Source organism: Mastigoproctus giganteus, chromosome 7 (genome assembly GCF_048544385.1).
Source record: "Mastigoproctus giganteus isolate SK-2022 chromosome 7, ASM4854438v1, whole genome shotgun sequence".
Classification (NCBI taxonomy): domain Eukaryota; kingdom Metazoa; phylum Arthropoda; class Arachnida; order Uropygi; family Thelyphonidae; genus Mastigoproctus; species Mastigoproctus giganteus.
The window spans coordinates 172,088,866-172,111,706 of record NC_143581.1 but is presented as its reverse complement, the minus strand read 5'-3'; the positions used below and the strand labels follow the sequence as shown (position 1 = coordinate 172,111,706).

At 38.2% G+C, this 22,841-nt stretch overlaps 1 protein-coding gene across 1 annotated transcript in view; it reads right to left on the bottom strand.

The window, feature by feature from the left end:
- Positions 1–7,765: 7,765 nt before the first annotated feature.
- The window catches only part of LOC150083336 (nucleolar protein 6-like), a 485,807-nt gene continuing 470,731 nt past the window's right edge, over positions 7,766–22,841 (bottom strand). Inside the window, exons 22-23 of the mRNA XM_090377194.1 lie at positions 18,728–18,829; positions 7,766–7,920 (exon numbers count right to left, since the gene is read on the bottom strand). Coding sequence (XP_090233320.1) covers positions 7,774–7,920; positions 18,728–18,829 — 249 coding nt within the window. The 3' untranslated portion in view covers positions 7,766–7,773. The remainder of the gene's footprint in view (positions 7,921–18,727; positions 18,830–22,841) is intronic.

Below are 22,841 nucleotides of genomic sequence, written 5' to 3'. Positions count from 1 at the left end.
GGTGGAACAGGACTAGGGTATGTCTGCCAGGGGCAAAGGTTGATGACGTAGAGCGGATATCATCTTTTAAGGGCACAAAAGGTGATACAGCTTTACAGGTTGGCACTAATGATACTAAGAGTAGGAGACTGGCAGAATTACTTAACAAGTACAGGTCACTGTTGAAAAAAAGCCGTGAATTAGGGTTGAATTTGAAAGCATCTGCAATTCTGCCCAGACACGACAGGAGGGAGTATATGATGAGAGCCTTGTCGATCAATTCGGCCCTGGAAAGATTGTGCAAGGCTCAAGGGGTAAAACTTTTTCAGCCTGGTCTGTCTGTACTTTAATAGAAAGGATGCAAGAATATTTGCTGATGCTATCGGGGCAGTGTTAGGTGGGTCAGAAAACTGATAGCTTGGGGCGATTCAAGGACTAATAGATTAACAGTAGCCACTGGCAGAGGTGAAAGTGATTCTTGCACTGCTTCTATTGGAATGAGCAGCAGCCTGGAAAACAAGATGCAGGATATTTCGGAGACTGCTGGGAATCATTGGGGTACGAGTAAACACATGGGTTGTGTTAGGGTAGCTAAGAAAATGAACAGGTGCATGTATACTTGCGTGTACACCAATGCTAGGAGTTTAGTAAATAAATTTGATGAATTTGAGGTATTGCTCAAAACACCAAAGGCAGATATTGTTGGGATATCAGAGACGTGGTGTCACACAGATATAAGGAATGCAGAACTGGAATTTGGGGAGTACAATGTCTACAGAAAGGATAGACAGGATAGGAAGGGAGGAGGGGTTATGCTATTAGTTAAGAAACACACAAAATCCAAGGAAGTGAAGCCAGTCGACATTGCTGGACAGTGTAGTGTCGAGTCAGTTTGGTGTGACATATGCATTGGGAGATAAAAATTGAGAGTAGGAGTGTGTTTTGGCCTAATGACTCTGATGAGTATAATAAGAAACTGTATAGGGAAATAGAGTGGGCCAGTAAATCAGAGAGTCTTATAATGGGGGATTTTAACTTCCCAGAAACTAGGAAGTTAAAATCCCCCATTAGAAACTGTACCGGAAAATAGAGTGGGCCAGTAAATCAGAGAGTCTTATAATGGGGGATTTTAACTTCCCAGATATTGACTGGAAATTGTGGGTTCGTCACTCACACTAGCAAGGCTTTTGTGGATTTATTGGATGATTGTTTTTTACATCAGCATGTTCGGGAGGCAACTAGAGGGAGTAATACTCTTGATCTGATTATCAGTAGTGATTCTTCATGCATTAAGAATCTGCAGATAAAGGAACCACTAGGTGGCAGTGATCACAGAGTGCTGAAGTAGGATTTACTCAAACGGGTAACTACCATCAGGGGTAAAGGGAAAGGTTTTTGCTTAAGTAAAGGCGACTACGATAGTCTGAGACAGTATTTAAATTCTATACAGTGGGACCAACAGCAAATTCAAAATGGGAAGCATTCAAAGAACTTATCTTTGAAGCTACCAGGCTTTACATACCAACTAAGAAATATTGTTCAAGGTTCATCTGACATCCATTAGGCCTAAATGGATGTCAGATGAACTAATGAGACATATGGCAGAGAAGAAAAATGCATGGAATACATACAAATTAACATGTGACACAGAAGCCTATGATAGATATAAGCTGTCCTGTAACCAAGTTACAAAGAAGGTTAGGCAGGCGAAGGCAGATTACGAGAAACCTTTGGCAAGGGATGCAAAAAAAAAACCAGCAAAGAGTTCTTTACTTATGTAAACTCTAGAAGGAAGGGGATGAATCAGATTAGTCCACTTGATATTGATGGGTCAACTGTTGATGATCCTGCTCAGGTAGCTAACAAACTAAATCAATATTTTGCATTGACATTCACACATGAGGAGTTATTCAGCGAGGGGAATGCGAGAGGTGTATTCAATTCTGGCAGTAAGCTAGATAATCTTGTAATAACTGAGAGTAAAGTGGAGGAGAAATTGTTGAAGATAAACACAAGAAAGGCACCTGGGGTGGAGGGAATCTATCCAGTTATATTAACGGAGGCAGCAAAGGAAGTAAGCAAACCCTGAGTCATAATTATGAGAGCTTCCTTGGACTCAGGGGAGGTACCCATAGACTGGAGATGTGCAAATGTGACCCCAATTCACAAAGGGGAATCAAAGGCTGACACAAGTAATTATAGACCTGTGAGTTTAACTTCTATTCCAGGAAAATTAATGGAGGCACTGATTAAAGAAGCACTGCAGGATCATCTAGACAATACTTCAGTTATAGCTCGGACACAGCATGGTTTTGTTAAGGGAAAGTCTTGCCTGACCAATTTGATTGGATACTATGATGCAGTCACAAAAGAACTGGATGCAGGGAATAACTTTGATATTATATATTTGGATCTTAGAAAGGCTTTTGATACTGTTGCACATAGAAGACTGCTGCACAAATTGGAGAGTGTGGCATTGGAGGCAATTTACTGCTATGGATAAAGGGATGGTTGAGGGGGAGAAGACAGAGAGTGGTAATCAATGGACACTGCTCATCGTGGACTAATGTTATTAGTGGAGTCCCTCAGGGTTCAGTGTTGGGTCCGTTATTGTTTTCTGTATTTATAAATGATATTGATGATTGTGTATCAAGCTTAATGTCCAAGTCTGCAGACGATACAAAGGTTGGCAGGGTTGTTAAGGACACTACTGACGCTATGCTGCTGCAACAGGATCTGGACAGGTTGAACAGATGGGCTGAGAGGTGGCAAATGAAGTTTAACATTGACAAATGTAAAGTACTACCTATGGGAAACAGCAACCCCAGAGCAATGTATCAACTCTGTGGTACTACACTGACAGTGGTAGAGAATGAAAAGGACCTGAACGCAATTGTGCAGGCAGATACGGGCTGCAAGAGTAGCTCATGGTGTCTTGTGAATGATATACAGGAATTTTTCTAGCAGGGATAAGGAGGTGATTATTCCCTTGTATAAGGCAACGGTCAGGCCACACCTTGAGTACTGTATACAAGTCAGGAGGCGTGATTTCAAGAAGGATGTAGAGCTGCTGGAACGACTACAGAGAAGGGCAACAAGATTAGTGAATGGAACAAAGGGGTGCTCTTACGAAGAAAGGCTTAAGTTTTGAAAATTACAGTGTCTGGAGACTAGGCACCGGCGAGGTGATCTGATAGAGGTGTATAAAGCTTTGAATGGTTTGAGCATGCTCAATGCCGATGAGATTCTTCCTCTTGCTCAGAATAATCACCTGAGAGGGCATAAATTCAGATTGAGGAAAGACAGATGTAGGATAGATGTGTGGAAATTTGCCTTTAGCCAGCGGGTAGTTGGTTGGTGGAACAGACTTCCATCCCTTGTTGTGGAAGTTGATAGCCTAAATAAATTTAAGGCTCAGCTTCACAGGTATTTCGAACTAATGGAGGGGTGAAATGGAAGTTTTTTTTTTTTTTTTTTTGGCTGATGCTGCATAAGCTTGCTTTCTTGCATTATATGCCTCTACTAATGCTAATGCTGAACTCGATCTAATTGTATTTGCGATAATACCGATAGCTGAAATTGTGTGGGTTTTTACATTATTATGGTGAAATTTGTTTCCCCTTCACTGATATAAAAAACAAATACAATTTCAGAATCTTCTCTTCATTCCTATCGTGTTGCGTTCAGTTGGGTTGATTCCGCTTTCGACTGCCATTTCTTGTAAACGCAAAGGCGAATCATGCATAAACGAATTCGGTTCGTGTTATATTCGATATCGTTCCCTATTTATAAATTGTGTATGATCGAATTCTTGTAGTGTAAACATGTGTTATACGAGGACTGACTGTACTTTGAATAATTAATGCCTACTTACCTTTCTTAAGACAGCCCATAATGAGTCTCAAATTTCTGAACTCATCCACTGGAAGACTTGAAATCATCATTATTCATGTGATGCATAAATGATTTAGCGTTAGTTTTTAAAAGTTTCTATCTGCAGGAGTACCTTTTCCAGATCCAGACACTTTGCCTTTCTTGTTCTGATCCTATCCAATGCAGCAGATTTCTCTACAGTTTAAAATCATTTTCGATATTTCTGAATGGTGAGCAGTGCACTCTCAGGAACATCAGACTGTTTAGCAATGTTTGTCTTAGAATGGACTGCATTATCAGTAGATTGTAAAATCTTAATTTTGTCTGTGATTGGCAAAGCCACCTGCTTCATATGAGCATATCAATAAATACATAGTCTATACATACTGTGTAATAAAATGAAATTCTATTTGAAAATGTCATATTATGCCAATGAGTGATTTCTTATGGTGAGCCTGTAGCTCCAATAAATTGGCATTCTTTCATTTTGATATGGGAATAATGTAATAAAAAGTAAAACAAGAATGAGTGGTGGAAATTTTGGGTTGCTATAGAGAATGTTTGTCTTTCATGGTTGCATTTTTTTTTACATTTGTTTCAAGGTAACAAATGTAAAATAGCATAAGTTTATGTGAAATTGGCCAGAACCTACCACTCTATAGAGCAGTGGTTCTCAAAGTGGGTGCTGCTTACTCTTTATAGGGGTGCCGTGACATCAAATTTAGCATTGGTTTACATTGTCGGCGTCACTACAAAAGGTGGTTGATTTTCATGCAACTGTGTAAATTAGAAGTCGTGAAATAATTGCTGACTGCATTGCAGTGTTTACGTACATACACCTACATATACGGAACAGTGCCGACAATTAAACAAACTAAATCCGTTTGTTGAATTGACATCTAATAAAATGGAGTTAAGCTTTAAAGAAGAAGAGGAATTAATACAAATTCGCAATGACTGTACTTGCGATTAAAATACTCTGAAATTTCACTCGAATCCTTTTGGATATTAATTAAGAAGGAATATCCCAACATAGGAGCCAGAGCACTTCAAATTTTGGTACAATTTTCTACCTCGTACTTGTGTGAACTCGGATTTTCTACGCTTGTTAATATCAAAACTAAAAAGAGGGAAAGACTGAAGTCGGTTGAAAATGAAATGTGAGTATGTTTGTCTAAAATATGCCCAAATATAAACAAACTATGTAAATCGCATCAAGCACATGAATCACATTGTTTTATGTTTGGTTCCCTTTTTAAGAATATATTTTTATTGTAATAAGCATTTTTTCCTAAAATTAATAAATCTTCAATATAATTTTGTATTGTTTTTTTTTTTTTTTTTTTTTAATTTTGAATTATTTTAGTTTCTAGATATAAATTAGAAAATGTACTTATTCTTCTAAAAACATTAAAATAAGTATGAAAAAACAATTGAATATTATTTCTTTAATTTAGATTTTTTCATAGAATTTATTATTCTTATAGATATAGAAATTGTGCATAAAATGCAGTTTGAGGCCAATTTAAAAAAAAAAAAAAATTTGTTTAAAAATCCTGTACTAAAAGTCAAACTTTTTTTCATGCATTTAGGGTGTTTTCACATTAAAAAGTTTGAGAACTACTGCTATAGAGGGTCGTTATAAAGATCTGCATAATGTATAGGGGGAATGATACTTGTTATGCAGGAGAAGAAATATTTAGAAAGAAACAATACAATGAGAAATTAATTAGAACCAATTTTATTAGAGAATGCTACAAAAGATCTTGGGGAGGCTCACATTCCATGAGCTGCCTTGCACCCATCTTTTGAGGATTAACTTAGCTTTGAGTGAAGGGCTCATAGTTGTAGATGCTGCAGGCTCTATGATAATGTGTTATGGTAATAATATAAGTGGAATGGAATGACTATCATTCCAAGAGCACAGCCACAAAACCTTCAATCAGGACTAAATTAAGCCTCAGAAGAAGGGAGCAAGGCAGCTCCATAAGTGTCAGACACCCACTCAAGATCTTTCGTAACATTTTCTGATAATATTTGTACTAATGATTTGTGTGCAGTATTGTGTTTTCTTTCTAAATAAGATTTTATTAGCAGGTAGTGACATTAAGTAGAAAAACAATGTGGGAATATCTAAAGAGGTAACTGTTGTCAAAGGGTAAAGAGAAGGTTTTTTAATTTTTGCACAAAAATTATAATAGTCTTTGGCATTATTTGAATTCTGTTGAATGGAGAATTTTCAAATAAGTAATTGTGCAGGCTAAGACTAAAACAGATGACCACTTTACCAATGACAAGTCAGTAACAGAGAAGAAATTTGCATGGAATGAATATAACTTATTAAGAGCCACCAAACACTATGACAACTATAAATTAATATGTACGCAGGAAGTAAGAAATGATAGGGCAACCTTTAAGTTGGCAAAGAGGGAGAAGCACAATCATAAAGAATTTTTTGCATGTGTGAACACTAGAAGCAAGGGATTAATTGTATGTGTAGTACAGGATAGAATACTCTGAATGGATTGCTGATATATTAAATAAAATGTTTGCATCAATATTATTGGCCCAGGTAGCTGATTGGGAACTAACTGATTGTGCAATCACTGAAAATGGATAGGTAGAATGAAATTTAAAATTATCCAGTGATATCAAACCAAGCAGAACAACTAATTGCCAACCACCAGTCTGTTATAATGCAGATGAAGTCCCAGCAGACTGGAGATGTGTAAATATCTCCCCATTTTACAATGGTGGTTCCAAGGGCGATGTGGGTAATTACAGACTGGCAAGTTTAGCTTCTGTGGTATAAAAAAATATGGAATCCATGGTAGAGGAGGAATGCAAGATCATCTGCACAGAAATCAGATTATACAAGAAACATAGCATGGTTGTGTTGAAGAGAAATAATATCTAACTAATCTGATAAACTGATGATATCATCATGAAAGACTTGGATGCAAGGAAGAATTCTGATACATAGTATATTTAGATTTGAGTAAGGCTTATGACACTAACTCAAATTGGAGGATATTGTGCTTGCCAGCCACTGCCTGATTTTAGCTTACAAAAGTCACTTCTCTGAAAATCAGATGATCCAGAAGTTGGCAAAATTGAACCAAGTGATACATAAACAGATATAGAAGCGAGTATTACAATGAGTTTATTTTACATATTTTTTATGATTTTTTAAAAAAATTCTGGTTAATTTTTGAAATAGTTTCTCTAATACTGAGCAAGAAAATCAAAATAAGAACAAATACTTAATTTTGTACATTTATACAAAATTAAGTATTAGTGTATTTATGTACAAAATTTCCAAAATATGAAGAAACACACACCACAGAGCCTTTCCACTAGCAGAAAAATGCACTGCTCTGGGTCCAGCCATATTCACCCCAGAAAACTGGAGTGAACACGTCTAGAACTCACTCCAGAAAAGGTAAAACAAATGGAAATCAATTTACCAGCTTAAGGAAATTTAATTTAAATATTAAATACAGAAAGATAGTACTGTACCATGATTTTGGATTAAAAAAATGTGTATGACTTGTAATTAACACACACTATTTACGACAGTTTTTTTTGCTAAAGAATAGTTTTAGCATGTAAATTTTAATGCTTACAAGATATACAAAAACGTCAACTATATTCAGTTGAAATCTTGTCATATAGTTTCCTAAGATATAATTTATATTTTTAACTTTTGTATACACTTTGCACTAAACCATTACTCCAATGCAACATTCTCTAATATAGTTCTCAGAGTAGGAATAATGGTTCATACTAGTTTTCAGATTAAAAAAAAATTATGAATTGGCACTTTTTTTCTCCTAAGGAATGGTTTTAACTACATAGCGAAAATTATATTTGGTTCATATATACAAGAAATGTTTGTAATGTAGCTCACTCTCTCTATAGTCATAATTCTTTTTTACTTTCTATACACTTCACCAAACCATTACTCAAATGTACAAAATCTTCTAACATAGCTCCTATATTAGGGATGATGGTGACTGAATTTTCTGCACTATTGCTGGCAACTGTATGGCCATTCAAGTTAAATACCTAGTTAACAAAATAAATCATTATTAGTTAACTCAAATTTACAGAGAAAATAAACAAACAAAAAGAGTCATTTATTACATGATAATGGTGGTCTGAGTATATATATAGATATATAAACACACAGTTCTTTGCTGCACTTGGATCAAGTCAATCAGATATGAGCAATCAAACATAGCACAATTTTTAGTACTGTCTCAGGAAACTCCAAACTTAAGCTATATTGTTTAAGTCAATATATTTAATTTTCCTTTAAGGATAGGAAAAATAAAGTGATCAATATAAATTACTGGATTTAGTTCATTTAGCATTCACATTTCATTTGACATGATGAAAGAGAATACAGTGAAAGCTTTTTGTAGAGGAATAATCATTCACTTTCTTTCATAATATCAACAACAGTTTTAACTTTGTTTATCCATACTGTTAACTGCTAAATTCTCTAACATTAAGCATGTTAACTTTTAGAGAAAAAACTGATATGGAATAACCAACTTTTTCTTTTTTTTAATTACAGTGCCTAAACTTTGTAATTACTTATTCATCTATTGGGAATATCACATTTTCATATTTTATTTATTTATTATTTATTTTTTTTTTTGTGAGACATACTTCAGGAGTCACACTGCCCAATTATAAAAAATTATTGCTTCTGGCTATAAGACCTGTACTTTGTATCTCATGCAGCTTATCTTTTTTGTTTACATTTATGCTGTTTATTTCTTCAGTTGATAATAAGTGTTTCAAGTGATTTGGTGAAATATAATTATTAATTATAAAGAAAAATAGCATAATTGCAGTGAGCAATAATATTTGAGCTTCTCGAGCCACCCACTTGAAACATTTGTACGATATATGATAATGCATGGGTAACGTCTTAGGGTTGTTGTTGTTATTTGGTTTTTAGGAGCATTAGCAACTAAGGCCGTATTGCTCCGGGGATATGCGGTGGTCATTCCCTGACCTTTCCGCATCCTCCCTATTTGGTGATCACGGGCTGGAACCCCGGTCTAATCAAGAAGCGTGTGCTACGCACTGCTGCTCCTGCCCACCTGGCTACGGAGGCGCCAATGTCTCAGGGCATAAAGCAATAAACAAGCACACAAAATGTTTTGTTTGACTTGTGATAAGCATAAACCAAAACAGTATTAATAGGTGGACAAAGTTTTTACAATGACTTTGGCTAAGTAACAATTTTATTTTTAAAATTTTCCACATAACACTTTATATGAATACAATACTATAGGGTTTTAGGGGTAACATTTCAATGCAGTGATTTAAATCAAACAAAATTTGCTTTACTGTATTGGATTTTCAATCATGGAGATCATTCTGCTCCCAATGAAGACTCACAGCACATTTGTAGCCTGCTGACTTCTCAACATCTGGCAAGTAGTTTCTATCAGTGAATAGATGTCAAACTGTGAATAACATAGTTTGTTTAAATGGAAGCAAAATGATCTCATTGTTGAAAATCACAGTAAAGAGTATGAATTTTATTTCAACTGCAGCACTGAAATATTCCCCATCCCCATGCAATCCTAGAGTATTGTACTGTACAGGGCAAAATCAGGTGATCTCTCGGCTTAAAGGTGCACATAACAGTTATTTCTTCTAAAAATTTAAATGGAATGTTTAAATGGAAGTTTTACTTCCATACACTGCTTGGCTTCACTTAGACAAAATACATTATTTACAGGCTCGGCATGTGTTTGCTAATAGAGACGGCCACCTTCTCAGAAGCCCTTAATGGCTTCTGAGAAGCCATTAAGGGCTTCTGAGAAGGTGGCCGTCTCTAATGGCTTCAGAACAGCTTTCCTGCATGGCTCAGATTTTTAAATGTCTAGCAGATTCATCTCTTTAGGCAGACTTATGGATGGCAATATTTGTCTATAAGTTCAACTTAAAGACAATTATATTTGGTTCATACATACAAGAAATAAAATGTACTTCCTGTCTCAAGACATAGGGAAGCGAATGTCTCGCGTTGGACCTAAAGAGGCTCGGAAAGCAGCGACGGAAAGTTTGGCAGTGTCCCCCCTGTAAGGGAGAAAATTATATGCATTCACTCAGAACAACTGGTGAAACTTTTAACGACGTTAACCAAATTTCGGATTCACCTGAGCACAGGACCCAACCCGAACCTGAGGTAGACACGGAAAAATTGACATCGCCAGATGCACATGTGGAATTGACACCCGACTCATTACAGGAAGAACAAAATGACCATTCAGATCTCATCATGCAAAAATCTAGTAGCTCCCAACAGGATAACACCCTATCAACAGAGATCTCCGCAATAATTAATCAAACATCACTCGAACACAGTCCACTCCTGGTCTCGCTCCTCACAAATATTGAGACAACTCTATGTATAAAGCTGTCGCCAATTCATAATATCCTCGCAGACCTACTGCTAGAAAACAAGCGACTACGAGAACACAATGAATGCATACACAAAACATTGGAGGTGTTGCGGAAAAATTTTGAGGACCTGAAGCAATCGGTTTGTGATCTTGCTGTTCAAACTAACCATCATGAGCAGCAGCCTCCGGACGAACACTTTCACGCGAAACCGAGAGCTCCTACCCAAACCACCCCATCTTTATTACCACTTGACCCCTCTCCAGCCCCCATTCTTACAACATGTGAGTCTGAAGCTGTGTGCCCTGAACGTAGCACTAGACCAGTATATATTGAAATCACAGCAGATGCCAACGGATACTCAGGAAATACTGCCTCACAGAAGACCCAAAGAATTCATCAGGAGCAGAATCTGCCAAATCGCACCTATTCGCGATCACAAAACTCACATATGGGGTCCTCGCGCTCAAAACCGGATAATGCTTTGGCTGCTGAAGTACATCGCAATTGTAGATCCGCTTCAAACAACGTGAGAGGTAACCATTATGCAGGGACTACGATTGCATCTAATGTAAAGACCCATAGAGACACTACAACATATGCAATGATTGCAAGCCAATGAACAAAAGAACAAACACTGACCCGTAATCCAACTGTTAAGGAACTGAGCCCCAATCTTAAGGTTATTGGAACCAATTTGCACTTCAGCAAGATGCAAATTGCGAACACTGGAATGATGAGCAAGCGGATCTGTAATGTCTTCATTAGTAGGCTCTCCCCTGCTACCACAGCTGATGATGTGGAACACCTTCTTGCTGCTTTCAAAATGAATGGTAGAGTCACCAAGCTATCCACAAAATATCCCACCTACGCCTCCTTTAAGATCGATGTGGCTGATGCAGATTTTGAAGCACTCGTCAATCCTGAAATCTGGCCTGCTGGAGCTCTTGTTATGCCATATCTCGGGCATAAAGGGCAGCGATATAGAAGTAATGGAAAGGACTCCCACCAATGGTACCCTGATTCATAGCAATCCCAGATCTCGTTACCGCAACTAGAACCACAGACACGGAACACCAATATGCCGATCCCTGTGCTCATCAGTCCTAGACACACCCCGCTGAATCGAGTCGTGCGATGTCAGAGACCACCTGTCCGTATCAAAGTACCTACAGTACCTGCCTGCACCATATTTTATCAGAATGTGCGTAGTCTTAGGAACAAGCTTGACACTATGGAGCAAATTCTGCTCCCCGGATATTTTGACCTGCTCGCCATCACCGAAACCTGGCTCAATGACGATGAAGAATTCCTAGCAGCAGCTGCCTCAGCTGATTATGGGGTCGTATTCACATCTCGGATTGCACGCAAGGGTGGAGGCGTCGCAATATTTTACAAGAAATCCACTTTCAAGCTATTGGATAATAAATCCAGTAACTCCCCTAACTATGAAGCAATCCTTGTTACGTTAAGATACAACTTCGTGACGTTTGACCTCTGTGTGGTGTACATACCTCCAACGCCTTCCCCGCAAATCATCCTTGAAGTTTCCAACTGGATAATCAATCAGCTGCATCCCACAGCCTCTCACGTAGTTTGTGGTGATTTCAATTTACCTCCTCAGCTATCTAATATGAAAAAGGATCTTCTGGCACACTTGAGATGTGCTGATCTACAACTTATTAATGAAGCTCCAACCAGGGGGAATAACCTCTTAGATCTAGTTCTAGCCTCTATCCCTTGCACCCTTGATTACATTGCAGAAACGTCATTCGACTCTGATCATGTCCCAATACATGTGACTGCATATCTGCCAGCCCCCAAATTAGAAACCAGAAGGACAACAAAAAAGGTTGACATCACTAGCCCCAACTTACTTGACGTAGATAAGTGCATCAGAGCCGCCTCTCTCATTCCCTGGGTGGCCTTAGAGACTTGTGACCCAGAAATAGCTGTGAACATTCTCACAAATTGGATCAACACGGTTGCCAAATATGCCGCCTCTAAAAAAATCACAATCAGTCCATATACAAGACTTTGGTGGAATTCAGAACTCAAAATGAGTTTCCAGCTGAAGCAACAGCTCCATCGCACATGGAAACAGTCGCAAAATGTCAATGATCGCATCGTTTATTCTAGGGCACGGGCTCAATTTAATCGCATGAAATCTGAGGCAATCAAATTATATGTTAACCGAGATCTGGCTAAAGGAAAAATTCCATACAAGAAAGTGAACCTTCATTTTCCTCTGCAATTTGATCCTGAATTGTGGCTCGATTTCGTCACAAGATTTAATCGTAATCCTATGCCAAACTCAGATCTGGCTCTACTAACAGAGCCCACCCAGCAAGAAGTGTTGAGCACCATTCAGATCACAAAACAACAGCTGATCGTCGCCATCAATTCTCTACCTGCCTCGTCAACCGCTGGTGATGATGGAGTTCCCCAATTCATGCTCAAATGCCTAAGTCCGTACATTATTCAGCCACTTTTAATTATTTTCAACCAGTTACTCTCGAACCAGATTTTCCCACAGCAATGGGAAAACTATCTTATCAAACCTTTAGCCAAAGTTCAGTCGCCATCGAAACCTAAACATTTCCGACCCATCTCCAACTCCTCCAGCCTGCTGAAGCTCCTGGAGAAGACCTTACTCCCGATCCTCACCAAGCAGATCATGCCCAGTAATCCAGCCCAAATTCACTACTCCCTTCCAAACAGATCAACGATCACAAATCTGCTAGCCACAACGAATACTATCTTGTCAGCATTCGAGAAAAGGCACGAACTAGCTGTGACTTACTTAGACATTGAGGCTGCATTTGATGCCGTCCAAGTAAACCAACTACTCACTCTCCTGGAATGCCACTTCCGGATCACAGGGAACATATTATGCTTTCTCTCCTCTCTTCTGAATAACAGAGTTATAAAGCTTCATACAGGAGATCGCACCCTTACTAGATCCGTCACCGCAGGAGTCCCACAAGGAGGGGTCCTTTCCGGCCTTCTGTTCTCATCTATTATCTTCCCACTGGTTGCACATTCTCGATGTCTACTGAGCTATGCAGATGATATCAAGATACTGACTCCCATCATCCCTGGTCAAGACCTTGATCTGGTAAAAACGGAAATTAACAACACTCTCACTGCAGTCACATCTTACCTCTGCCAGTTCGGGCTCAAGATCAATCCTGCTAAGTCCGAATTCATGGTGTATTCATTGAAGCAAACTCCTTCTTCTCTCCAGCCTTCGGTCGGCAACATCCTCATCCCAATTGCATCCAGCCATCGTGATCTGGGCGTTGTATTCGACTCCAAACTTCGATTCAACGCCCACATAGACATGCTCCTCACACGTGCTTCAAGACTCCGGTGGATAGCAAAACAGCATCTCCTTCATATCAGAGATAAAAAGACAACCGTGAGGTACATAAGAGCAATCATCTTTCCACCTTTACTCTATGCTGCTGAAATTTGGGCGTCAGCGGCACCATCAATAAAGAAACCACTCTTTGCCACAGAATTCTGGCTCCTAAAGTGGGCCAACAGGAAGCACAACCTTCCAGCTCTGATTCACACCACGCAGCTTGCCAACTCTCTCGGGATTCCACGGCTTCCCACCTTAGTCGAAGACCAACGCCTCCTAGCAACAGTCAAGATGATAACAGGCATAATCGCAACACCTTCATTCTGGGATACCTGTGGCTGGAGGATCCCCCCTGCTGCCCTTAGGGCCAATCCCGAGCTCTACTCGCATTCAGCGCGACTCCATCTCTCGGACAGGTTCCTCCCTCAGCAGATGTTCAAGCAAACCCAGGCACTTGACGCCGACCTGAACAAATTCGCTATTGACCGGACTTACAGGAAAAAAATTATGTCTAGTAGGACTAATCTGCATTGACATGTGTACCTTGCATCTGTTCCTGTCTGATTGAGCTGGTGCTCTTATCTCGATGTTAAGTCAGCTCAATCAGACCTAACTCTCGTAAGGAGTTCTCTCCTTTGTATAAAATATGTTTTCTTTTGTAAAATTACCTGTTTTTGTAAATTAATTGTTCTATTTTCCCGGAAGTTTCGGGAAGTTGTACAAATGTAAACCCCTGGCTTTTTGGCCGTGAAGGGCATTAAAGATTATCTCTCTCTCTCTCTAAATGTTTGGTTCATATATACAAGAAATGTTTGTAATGTAGCTCACTCTCTCTATAGTCAATTCTTTTTTACTTTCTATACACTTCACCAAACCATTGTTTGGTGAAGTGTATAGAAAGTAAAAAAAAAGACAAATTTTTTTTTAATAAAAAAATTTATTAAAAGTGTACAGTTTTTGATCACGAGGGTGATCAAAAACTGTACAATAAAGCACTGCTTCTCAAACTATCTATAGTGAAGGACCAATTTCTTTTATTTCCAGTTCGTCACAGACCAATACTTTTGTAAAATACAAATCTCGTGGACCAGTAATGTTCAAATTGCTGGGGATCGTTAACATCCGCGACCAATTTCCAATTCGTTGTGGACTGGTAAAAAACAGTTTGCAGACCAGCACTGGTCTGTGGACCACACTTTGAGTAGCACTGCACTAAAGCATACAAATGTTATGTGAGTACAACCATAATTTGAGTAGAAATATTTTTATAATTTTCCTTTTATTATATAAGACTGAAATATTATGCTTTACTATATTACTGTATTTTTGAAACTTGTCACATAAACCTCTATAATATAATAAAGAAACTTAAAAAAGGGTATTTAATAAAGCAGTCTAATTATCTATTAGAGAATTTCATGTAACTGCAAAGTAAAATCATATTTGGATTCTTTAGGCCAGCTACCTACAACACACTGCGAGATCTGTCTGCTCTTTCACAGAAATCAGATGAATAAACAGCATATGATATGGCATCTCTAAACCTGTCAAACAGAGAAATGACTGTGGTGTCTTACAGCCTGTTAACCATAGATAACGTGTAATCTGATGGATGTGGCTCTGAAGCACAAATGCACTTTTTGATTTACAATCTTTAGTGATCAAAAGACAGAGAACTGTTTTCTTGAACAATCAAATTGTTTCACATGTAATATTACAAACTAATCTCCATAAAAAAACAACAGTCCTACTGCATTGTACAATTCACCAACATTATCACCACATGGGGCCTGTAGTTAATAAAGGGAACTGTTGCAACATATCAATGACTAAAATGATATCTACATAGAAAGAACTGTCACAAGGTAGGCTCCATATAACATATTGATAACTTATGCATGCTATCATAAATTCAGAGTGTTTAAATTATAGGATAAAATCATATTTGGATGCTCAGGCCACCTACCTAAAATGTAGTTTCAGCACAGTGTATGGGTCACCAAAGAGAACAAATTAAAAGACTTTCACTAAAGTGTACATATGTCTAATATAAAACTGAAATCAAAACAAGCTAAACAGAAAATGAGCTGGCAGTGTTCAATGCACCAACTCATATGAAAAAATCACAATCTCTTGTACAGTTGTGTAACTCTGATCTTTATGTGACACTTAGAAACCCAGAAACTGTTGAAACAATTTATTCTAAATAAGCAGAATTACTGCAGCTGTAAGTACATTTCATGGTCGACTTGATAGAAGATCACATAATTCTGTCAATGTGATTTGGTGGGGGGGGGGGAGTGTGAACATCTCATGAAATGATGCAATAAATGTATCAGACTCTCCTTTGCTCCACACAGAAACATTTTGTACTGACCTAGTTTTAAGGGACCAAACCACAGAAATGATAAGTTATCAAGAACAGCATTATTCCCACGAAGGCTTTAATGGGAAAGCAGAGTTCAAGATATTACAAGTCTAGTGTATCTAAGACCATATTGCACTGAATGTATTCTGTCTACAAGTGTGTGCCGCCTCCGTATCCAGGTGGGCAGGAGCAGCAGTGCGTAGCACACGCTTCTTGATTAGACCGTGGTTCGAGCCTGTGACCACCAAATATGGAGGATGCGGAAAGGTCAGGGAATGACCACCGCATATCCCCGGAGCAATATGGCCTTAGTTGCTAATGCTCCTAAAAACCAAATAAAATAAAACAAAAAACTACAAGTGTGTAGTCACTGGCTGTAGCTTCTCATAGGAGTGGCCTGGATATGGGAAAAGCATACTAAAGGAACCTCGTGTGATACAAAAATGATGAAGGAAACAACACTGACAACAACGGAAACAAAACGGTACAGGGACTTTATTCAAAAATGGCAACATAGCACTAGCTGCCATGATACAGATGCATCACTGCCAAAGATGGAACAAATTGAAGAGGTGGTTCCCAGTAAGAGATATGGCCAACCCTAATGTTGATGCAGGCTTTGCACTGCCTGCCCATACTAAGAACAATGTTGTTGATAGGTTCTTGCGGTAACATCGTCCATTCCTCTGTCAGCGCCATCTTCAGCTGGTGAACATTTTCTGGTGGGTGTGGAAGTGCCTAGGTGTCTTCCCAGAGTGTCCAATATGTGTTCGATGGGATTTAGATCAGATCAGTGGAACAGGCAGGCCAATCCATACAAACAATGTCCTCACTTTCCAAAAGCTTATCCACAGCTGCAGCGCAATGGGGTGTGGCGTTATCATCCATTAAACGTGAACTTGGGGCCAATGGTACCTCGGAACAGACGCACACGGGGAATAATTACCTCAGTACAGTAACGTGCACCGGTTACAGTATCGCCTTCCAGTATCTGGAGTTGTGTACGTCCATCCAAGATAATGCCTCCCCAGATGAGAACACCTTGACCGCCATATTGATCCCTTTCAGTGGTGTTTGCAGGGTGATACCATGTGCCAACCTCTCGCCAGATTAGCTGATGCCCAGAATCTCTGCTGAGACTGATCTACTCTCATCAGTAAAGAGTACTTTACCCCACTGCGCTGCTGTCCAGTACTTGTGTTTGATGCACCACTGTAAACGGTGTCTTCGATGGGCAGGTGTTAAAGGGACACAGCGTACTGGCCGTCAGGCAAACAGTCCACCTTTGTGGAGTCGCCTGGCCACAGTAAACAGTAATATCCTGCGTCTTGTGCAGCTGGTTTGCAATGGATCCCGCTGTCTGGTGTCGGTCCCTCTTGGCCTGTAGGAGTATATAGTGGTCATCACTGGGTATTGTTTTTAGTGGACTACCAGCACCGGTCCTTCGAACAGCTGTACCTGTCATTCTGAAGGCCGACCATGCACGTGAGATGATGCTATGGGCGATACCGAACTCTGTAGCCACACTCCTTGCACTTCAAGTTTCCCAATTATTTGACCCTGGGTAAAGCATCCAGATGTTGTCTACTGGCCATTTCGTTGTCTGTAGCACTGTATGAAACCAACTGAACGTCTGTAACAATCGTGCTCACCATTTGGTAATTTGCACTTAACTGCTGAATTGCTGCTTTTATCTGTTATGTGAGCCCTCATCACGATTGAAATTTTTGCATGTACACCAGGTTTCTACTGAACGGTCACAGTTATGCAAATTGCCACAGGCTATTTCGTTTGATTTTGTGGTTTTAACCTTTAGAAATAGTATTGGTCCTTAAGTTTTGCACAACAGTGTAGGTCGAACCAAAAACTGAGAGAAGTCTAAACACAAATATTTTAAAATTTATATATGTGTCCGGTAAGCTACTCCACACACAAACACAATTTGGTCTTGCATTTCCAACTCATCTATAGCCATCCATTTGTGTAGAATTGAAAGGGCAGCCTTTTGCTTCTCTAAATACTCAATTTCGGTTTTAAGGCATTTTAGTCTTGCACTCCACGTCTTTGATTTTTAAGTCCTCTAACTCCATTTCAAATTGTGCTTCATGTGGGCTGAAAGTTATAGAGCCGAGTTACATGTTCAAAGAGCTGCAGGCTGCCGACCCCTGATATAGCTGATGAGTGCTTTAAGTGAGAATGACCCTAAATAATAACTGCATATTTACTGCTTTTCTTAATCAACTTTAGGCAATTGATAAAAAAAGGTCTGTATGCTATTAGTTTCTAAATAAATATCCATTTTTTTTTTTTTTTTTGAAAAGCACTAACATCTAAGAGTAATTATTGCACTAAAACTTCTGAGAGTATATTATTGAAAAAAGCTTGCTGATGATTTTTTATGATATCATAAATCATCTCAAATAACTTGCATGTTGATTATTCATGTCACAAATAATCTTCATTCATTGTAGCATTATAACTGAAGTGTAAGCATTATTTTATCAATACCTATTCTTAACAGCATTGGGAACAGATTGATTCTCAACCTATTCTCAACATTGATTTTCAGTTAAAAAACTTGTTTATGGAATCTGAAAGAGGCTGAACAGGAAAGTGGCTTTATAAAGCCCTTGTATTTATATATATTATATGCATTATTATATTATATTTATGTGTGTTTATTGCATTACACTTTTACTGATAAATATTACCTTAAAGGGCTTTCTTATAAAGGCTTCAGGTTTCCATAAAACTGCAATATATTCACCACCATAGTAATCATAGAAGAAAAGTGCATATTCACAGTAGGTTTTCTGAAAGGGAACAACATTTATTCAAAAGATGGGCACCAGTAATATAAGTAAAAATTCCCACAGTAAGTAAATTTTTTAATAGTTTATCATGTAAGGATTTGAAATGTTAAAATTCTTAAAGGTGTGTTTTATATGATAAAATGTTACCAATAAAGTTTATGCATGTGACAATTTTGTTCTTCAGGTATCAGTTATTAGGGCTGAGTTTATACAGGAACAAGCTGTATAATAAAATTTCTTTAATAATTAAAACAAAATGTACATATATACTCAACACAAAGTAAATGTACATATATACTCAACACATATAAAAAAATATGATTTTTTATGATATAATAAATCATCTCACATATAATCTTCATTGTAACATTATATATATATATATATATACAGGGTGTCTCAAAAATATTGGTACAAACGTTTAGGGGAGGTAGGTAACATCTAAAGGAATGTGAATCGCATAGGAACCCATAACCAGACACGTCACGGGAAAGTAGTAGCAGAGGCACAAGAAGCAGAAATGACACAAGACAGTAATTAGTGGCAAACATTTATTTGACATAATATTAACAATGGAGTACGAGATGGATGCATTTCATGATGTTACAACAGATGCTCAAAGGTTCCACCATGAGACATGATGCATGCGTGACACCGACACAGCATGGATTGGCGGACGCGGTCGAACACACCTGGAGTTTCTTTGACAGTAGCAGCAGCGCAGACGAGTCTCGCCACGAGATCCATTTCCGTCTCCACAGGCGATTCATACACAATAGATTTGAGGCCCCCCCTACAGAAAGAAATCAAGACTCGAGAAATCAGGTGAGCGTGGGGGCCAGGCAATGGATCCACCACAGCCAATCCATCGACACACAAAACGCCTGTTCAAATGGTCACGAACACACCTTCCATAATGGGCAGGCGCCCCGTCATGTTGAAACCAAATGTTGCATCTCACATTTGCTGGAACATCGTCAAGTAACCCTGGTAGAACTTGTTCAAGAAAGATCCGATATTTAGCAGAGTTCATGTGGGATGGTAACAGGTATGGGCCGACTAAGCAGTCACCGACCATACCTGCCCACACATTTATTGTGAAGCGATGTTGTGCTGCATGGGGGGGGGCGGACACTGTGTGGGCCCTCTGCTAATCCATACACTAGGTGCATGTCTGCCAGCTCACAGTTCGTATATCTATGCATGCTCTTCGTGCAGCGACTACTGCTTGAATGAGTAAACCAGAAATTTTCCCTCTCGCGAACTGATGAACAGTGCCGTGTACCGACTTACGGTGACGTTTCCGGTTATGGGTTCCTATGCGATTCACATTCCTTTAGATGTTACCTACCTCCCCTAAACGTTTGTTCCAATATTTTTGACACACCCTGTATAAAACATCTTTTTCAACTTGTTCAAGCTGGAAATCAGCAGGGGTTAAAAATAAGTCTTTTGTCCGTTAGTATCAAATAAAGTTCCATTTCTCAATACTGCCATTGAGTCCAGTTATAATATGTCATAAAGTATTTGATACTCATTGAACTTCAGGCCCTTGAAAGATCAACTACTTGGAAGCTTGAAATAAGCTCAGACCAGGAGTGAACAATGACATCAATACCCAAAATTCATTTCTCATAATAAGCCTACTATGGAAACTACTTGAGAAGACAGATTTAACCTGTGTGTACAAGCTGCATGAACGAAATAAAGAAAACAGCATGTTAAAACTAGGTTTTCAACTTTACATAAGTGTGTATTAAAGCTGCAGAATACCCTTAAGATAACTCCACGAAGATGCTCTTTAAAACTTAATTTATTATCAAGAGTTACTCTAAGAAATTTTGATCATTTAAAATACTTGAGTTGAATTGGATGATTAGACACACTAAATTGAATATACTTTGTTTTATTAGGATTAACTTTCAGACTAAAAATATCCAGATATTTAATAAAACCATTCACTTGATTTTGAGGCTTAACATTGAAAGCACTGAAATTTTTATTCAGTGCTTTCAATGTTAAGTGCTTTCAAAGATTGAAGAAAACAATATAGCAGAGGACGAGCTTCTTGTGGAATTCAAACAGAAACTGGATATACCTGTTCATTATTCTCATTAGACACATGTCAAAGTATGACTGGTAAAACTTTCTTGTTGTATCGATAAAAGCAATTTTTACAAATTATATAATGGATCCATTAACTGGCAAGCATTTTTCACAGATAAAATAAGAACTATTTTTACAAAACTAAAAGCAGATGCCATGCCAAACAAAGAATGCACAATCTGCAATCCCTCTCTAGGTTTGAAAAAAAAAAAAAAAAAAAAAAAATTGTTTTGTTTGGGAGCTATTGGTGTGAGAGCTACTCTAGCTATAATGCTCCTGAATAAAGTTAAAAAGAAAATTTTGCATGAAATAGTGTTGAGTAGTTCCTTAGTGTGTAAGATGTGTGAAAGAGTACCACGAGATAATTACATATTTCCTGTATATTGGTGTCATTTCAACATTCACTTAGGATTACTTTAAGTTAGGTTGTCTTCCATGTAAATCAAAGTTTGAATGCCCTTGGCACTCTTTAAAATTTCAGACAGTTTAGTAAAGTGCTGTACCATTAGTGGAACTTGACAGTTATGACACCGAGGTAGGTCTTCACCCCTGAGTAGATAAGAATGAGTTATGTATGCTCAATTCGTAACTAAGCAAAGGGTTACTTCCTCTTGTCTACTATGTTAGAGACTAGTATACCATGGTTGAAGTGTTTGTTTAATTAGACAAACACTTCAACCTAACTGATGGTAACAACACTGGCATGACCAAACCAACAACAAACTTTGTCTGTTGTTGGTTTGGTCATGCCAGTGTTGTTACCATTTCTGTATAATGCTTTGGTGGATGAAGGGTTTGTAATCTACACACGGTACTCGGTGAAAGGCATCGTCTGGTTTTCTTGTGCTGCTTGTTTATTTCCAGCTATTACTGTGTGTCCCGGGATTCAGCACAATCCTGGATCATGTTTTTTTTTTTAAATAAGCTTTGGCACTGAATATTGGTCCTGTTCTAGAGTGGAATGTGCTATTGCATTAGCATTCTGAAAGGCTCTAAAAGAACTAAGCAAATTGGTAAAAATGAGGTTTTTTGTTATATGCTTATGTTCAATCTGAATCTGGTTTACTATCATTAAGATGGCTTTTTTATGTGCTAGTCTTGCTCACCTGACTGAGGGCAATGAGGCTTTTAATTAATTAAAACTGAGCAAGATTTTCAGGCTTTTAAAAAATTTCCCAGGGAATTATTATTGATAAGATCTGTGCTACTTGAACTCGAGGAAAAAATAGTAGAAGGCTTATACACTATTGACATGAATTCTGTGTGCCACTTTAAGATGCTCAAATAAACTGTTTTGTAGAAAGGATAATCTTGTGACCATACTGTTATTTGCCTTCATCTCACGTTGACCTTATAAGGTCAGTGGCTCCTTGTGTCACGTTTGGTCTCATTTCAAGTTATATGGCTTGTTGTGCTATGTGCTTTGTCCTGTGGTTCCTTGCACCACAAATATTTATATTTCTGACTTTAATTTTAATATGTCATGTGATTTATAGTCTGGACATGTGATATGTTGACTGAGAATGATTATATGACCTTGTAATTTCTGATCATCTGTATATAATACGTATGTAATATTTATAGTGGATTTGCTGGTTTCTGGCAGGGCTGCTTATTAATAATAATAATAATAAATAAAAGTAAATGTAATTCAGCAGTAAAAAAAGCTGCATTCCTGTGGGTGTTGAGTAAGCGTACTATCCAGGAAGTGTATAGCAGCTCCTACACAAGTTATTGTTTCTGATCCATCTGCATATAAGCAGACTGATTGTATATGTCACATGTAATTGCTGGTGGTTTTTTCTAGGTAGAGATGTTTTTGACCAGCACTAAAAATATAAGTTGAACTGTCCTCCACAGTGAGATGTCTACACTATCACAGAAGCTATTTTATCATAATTAAGCT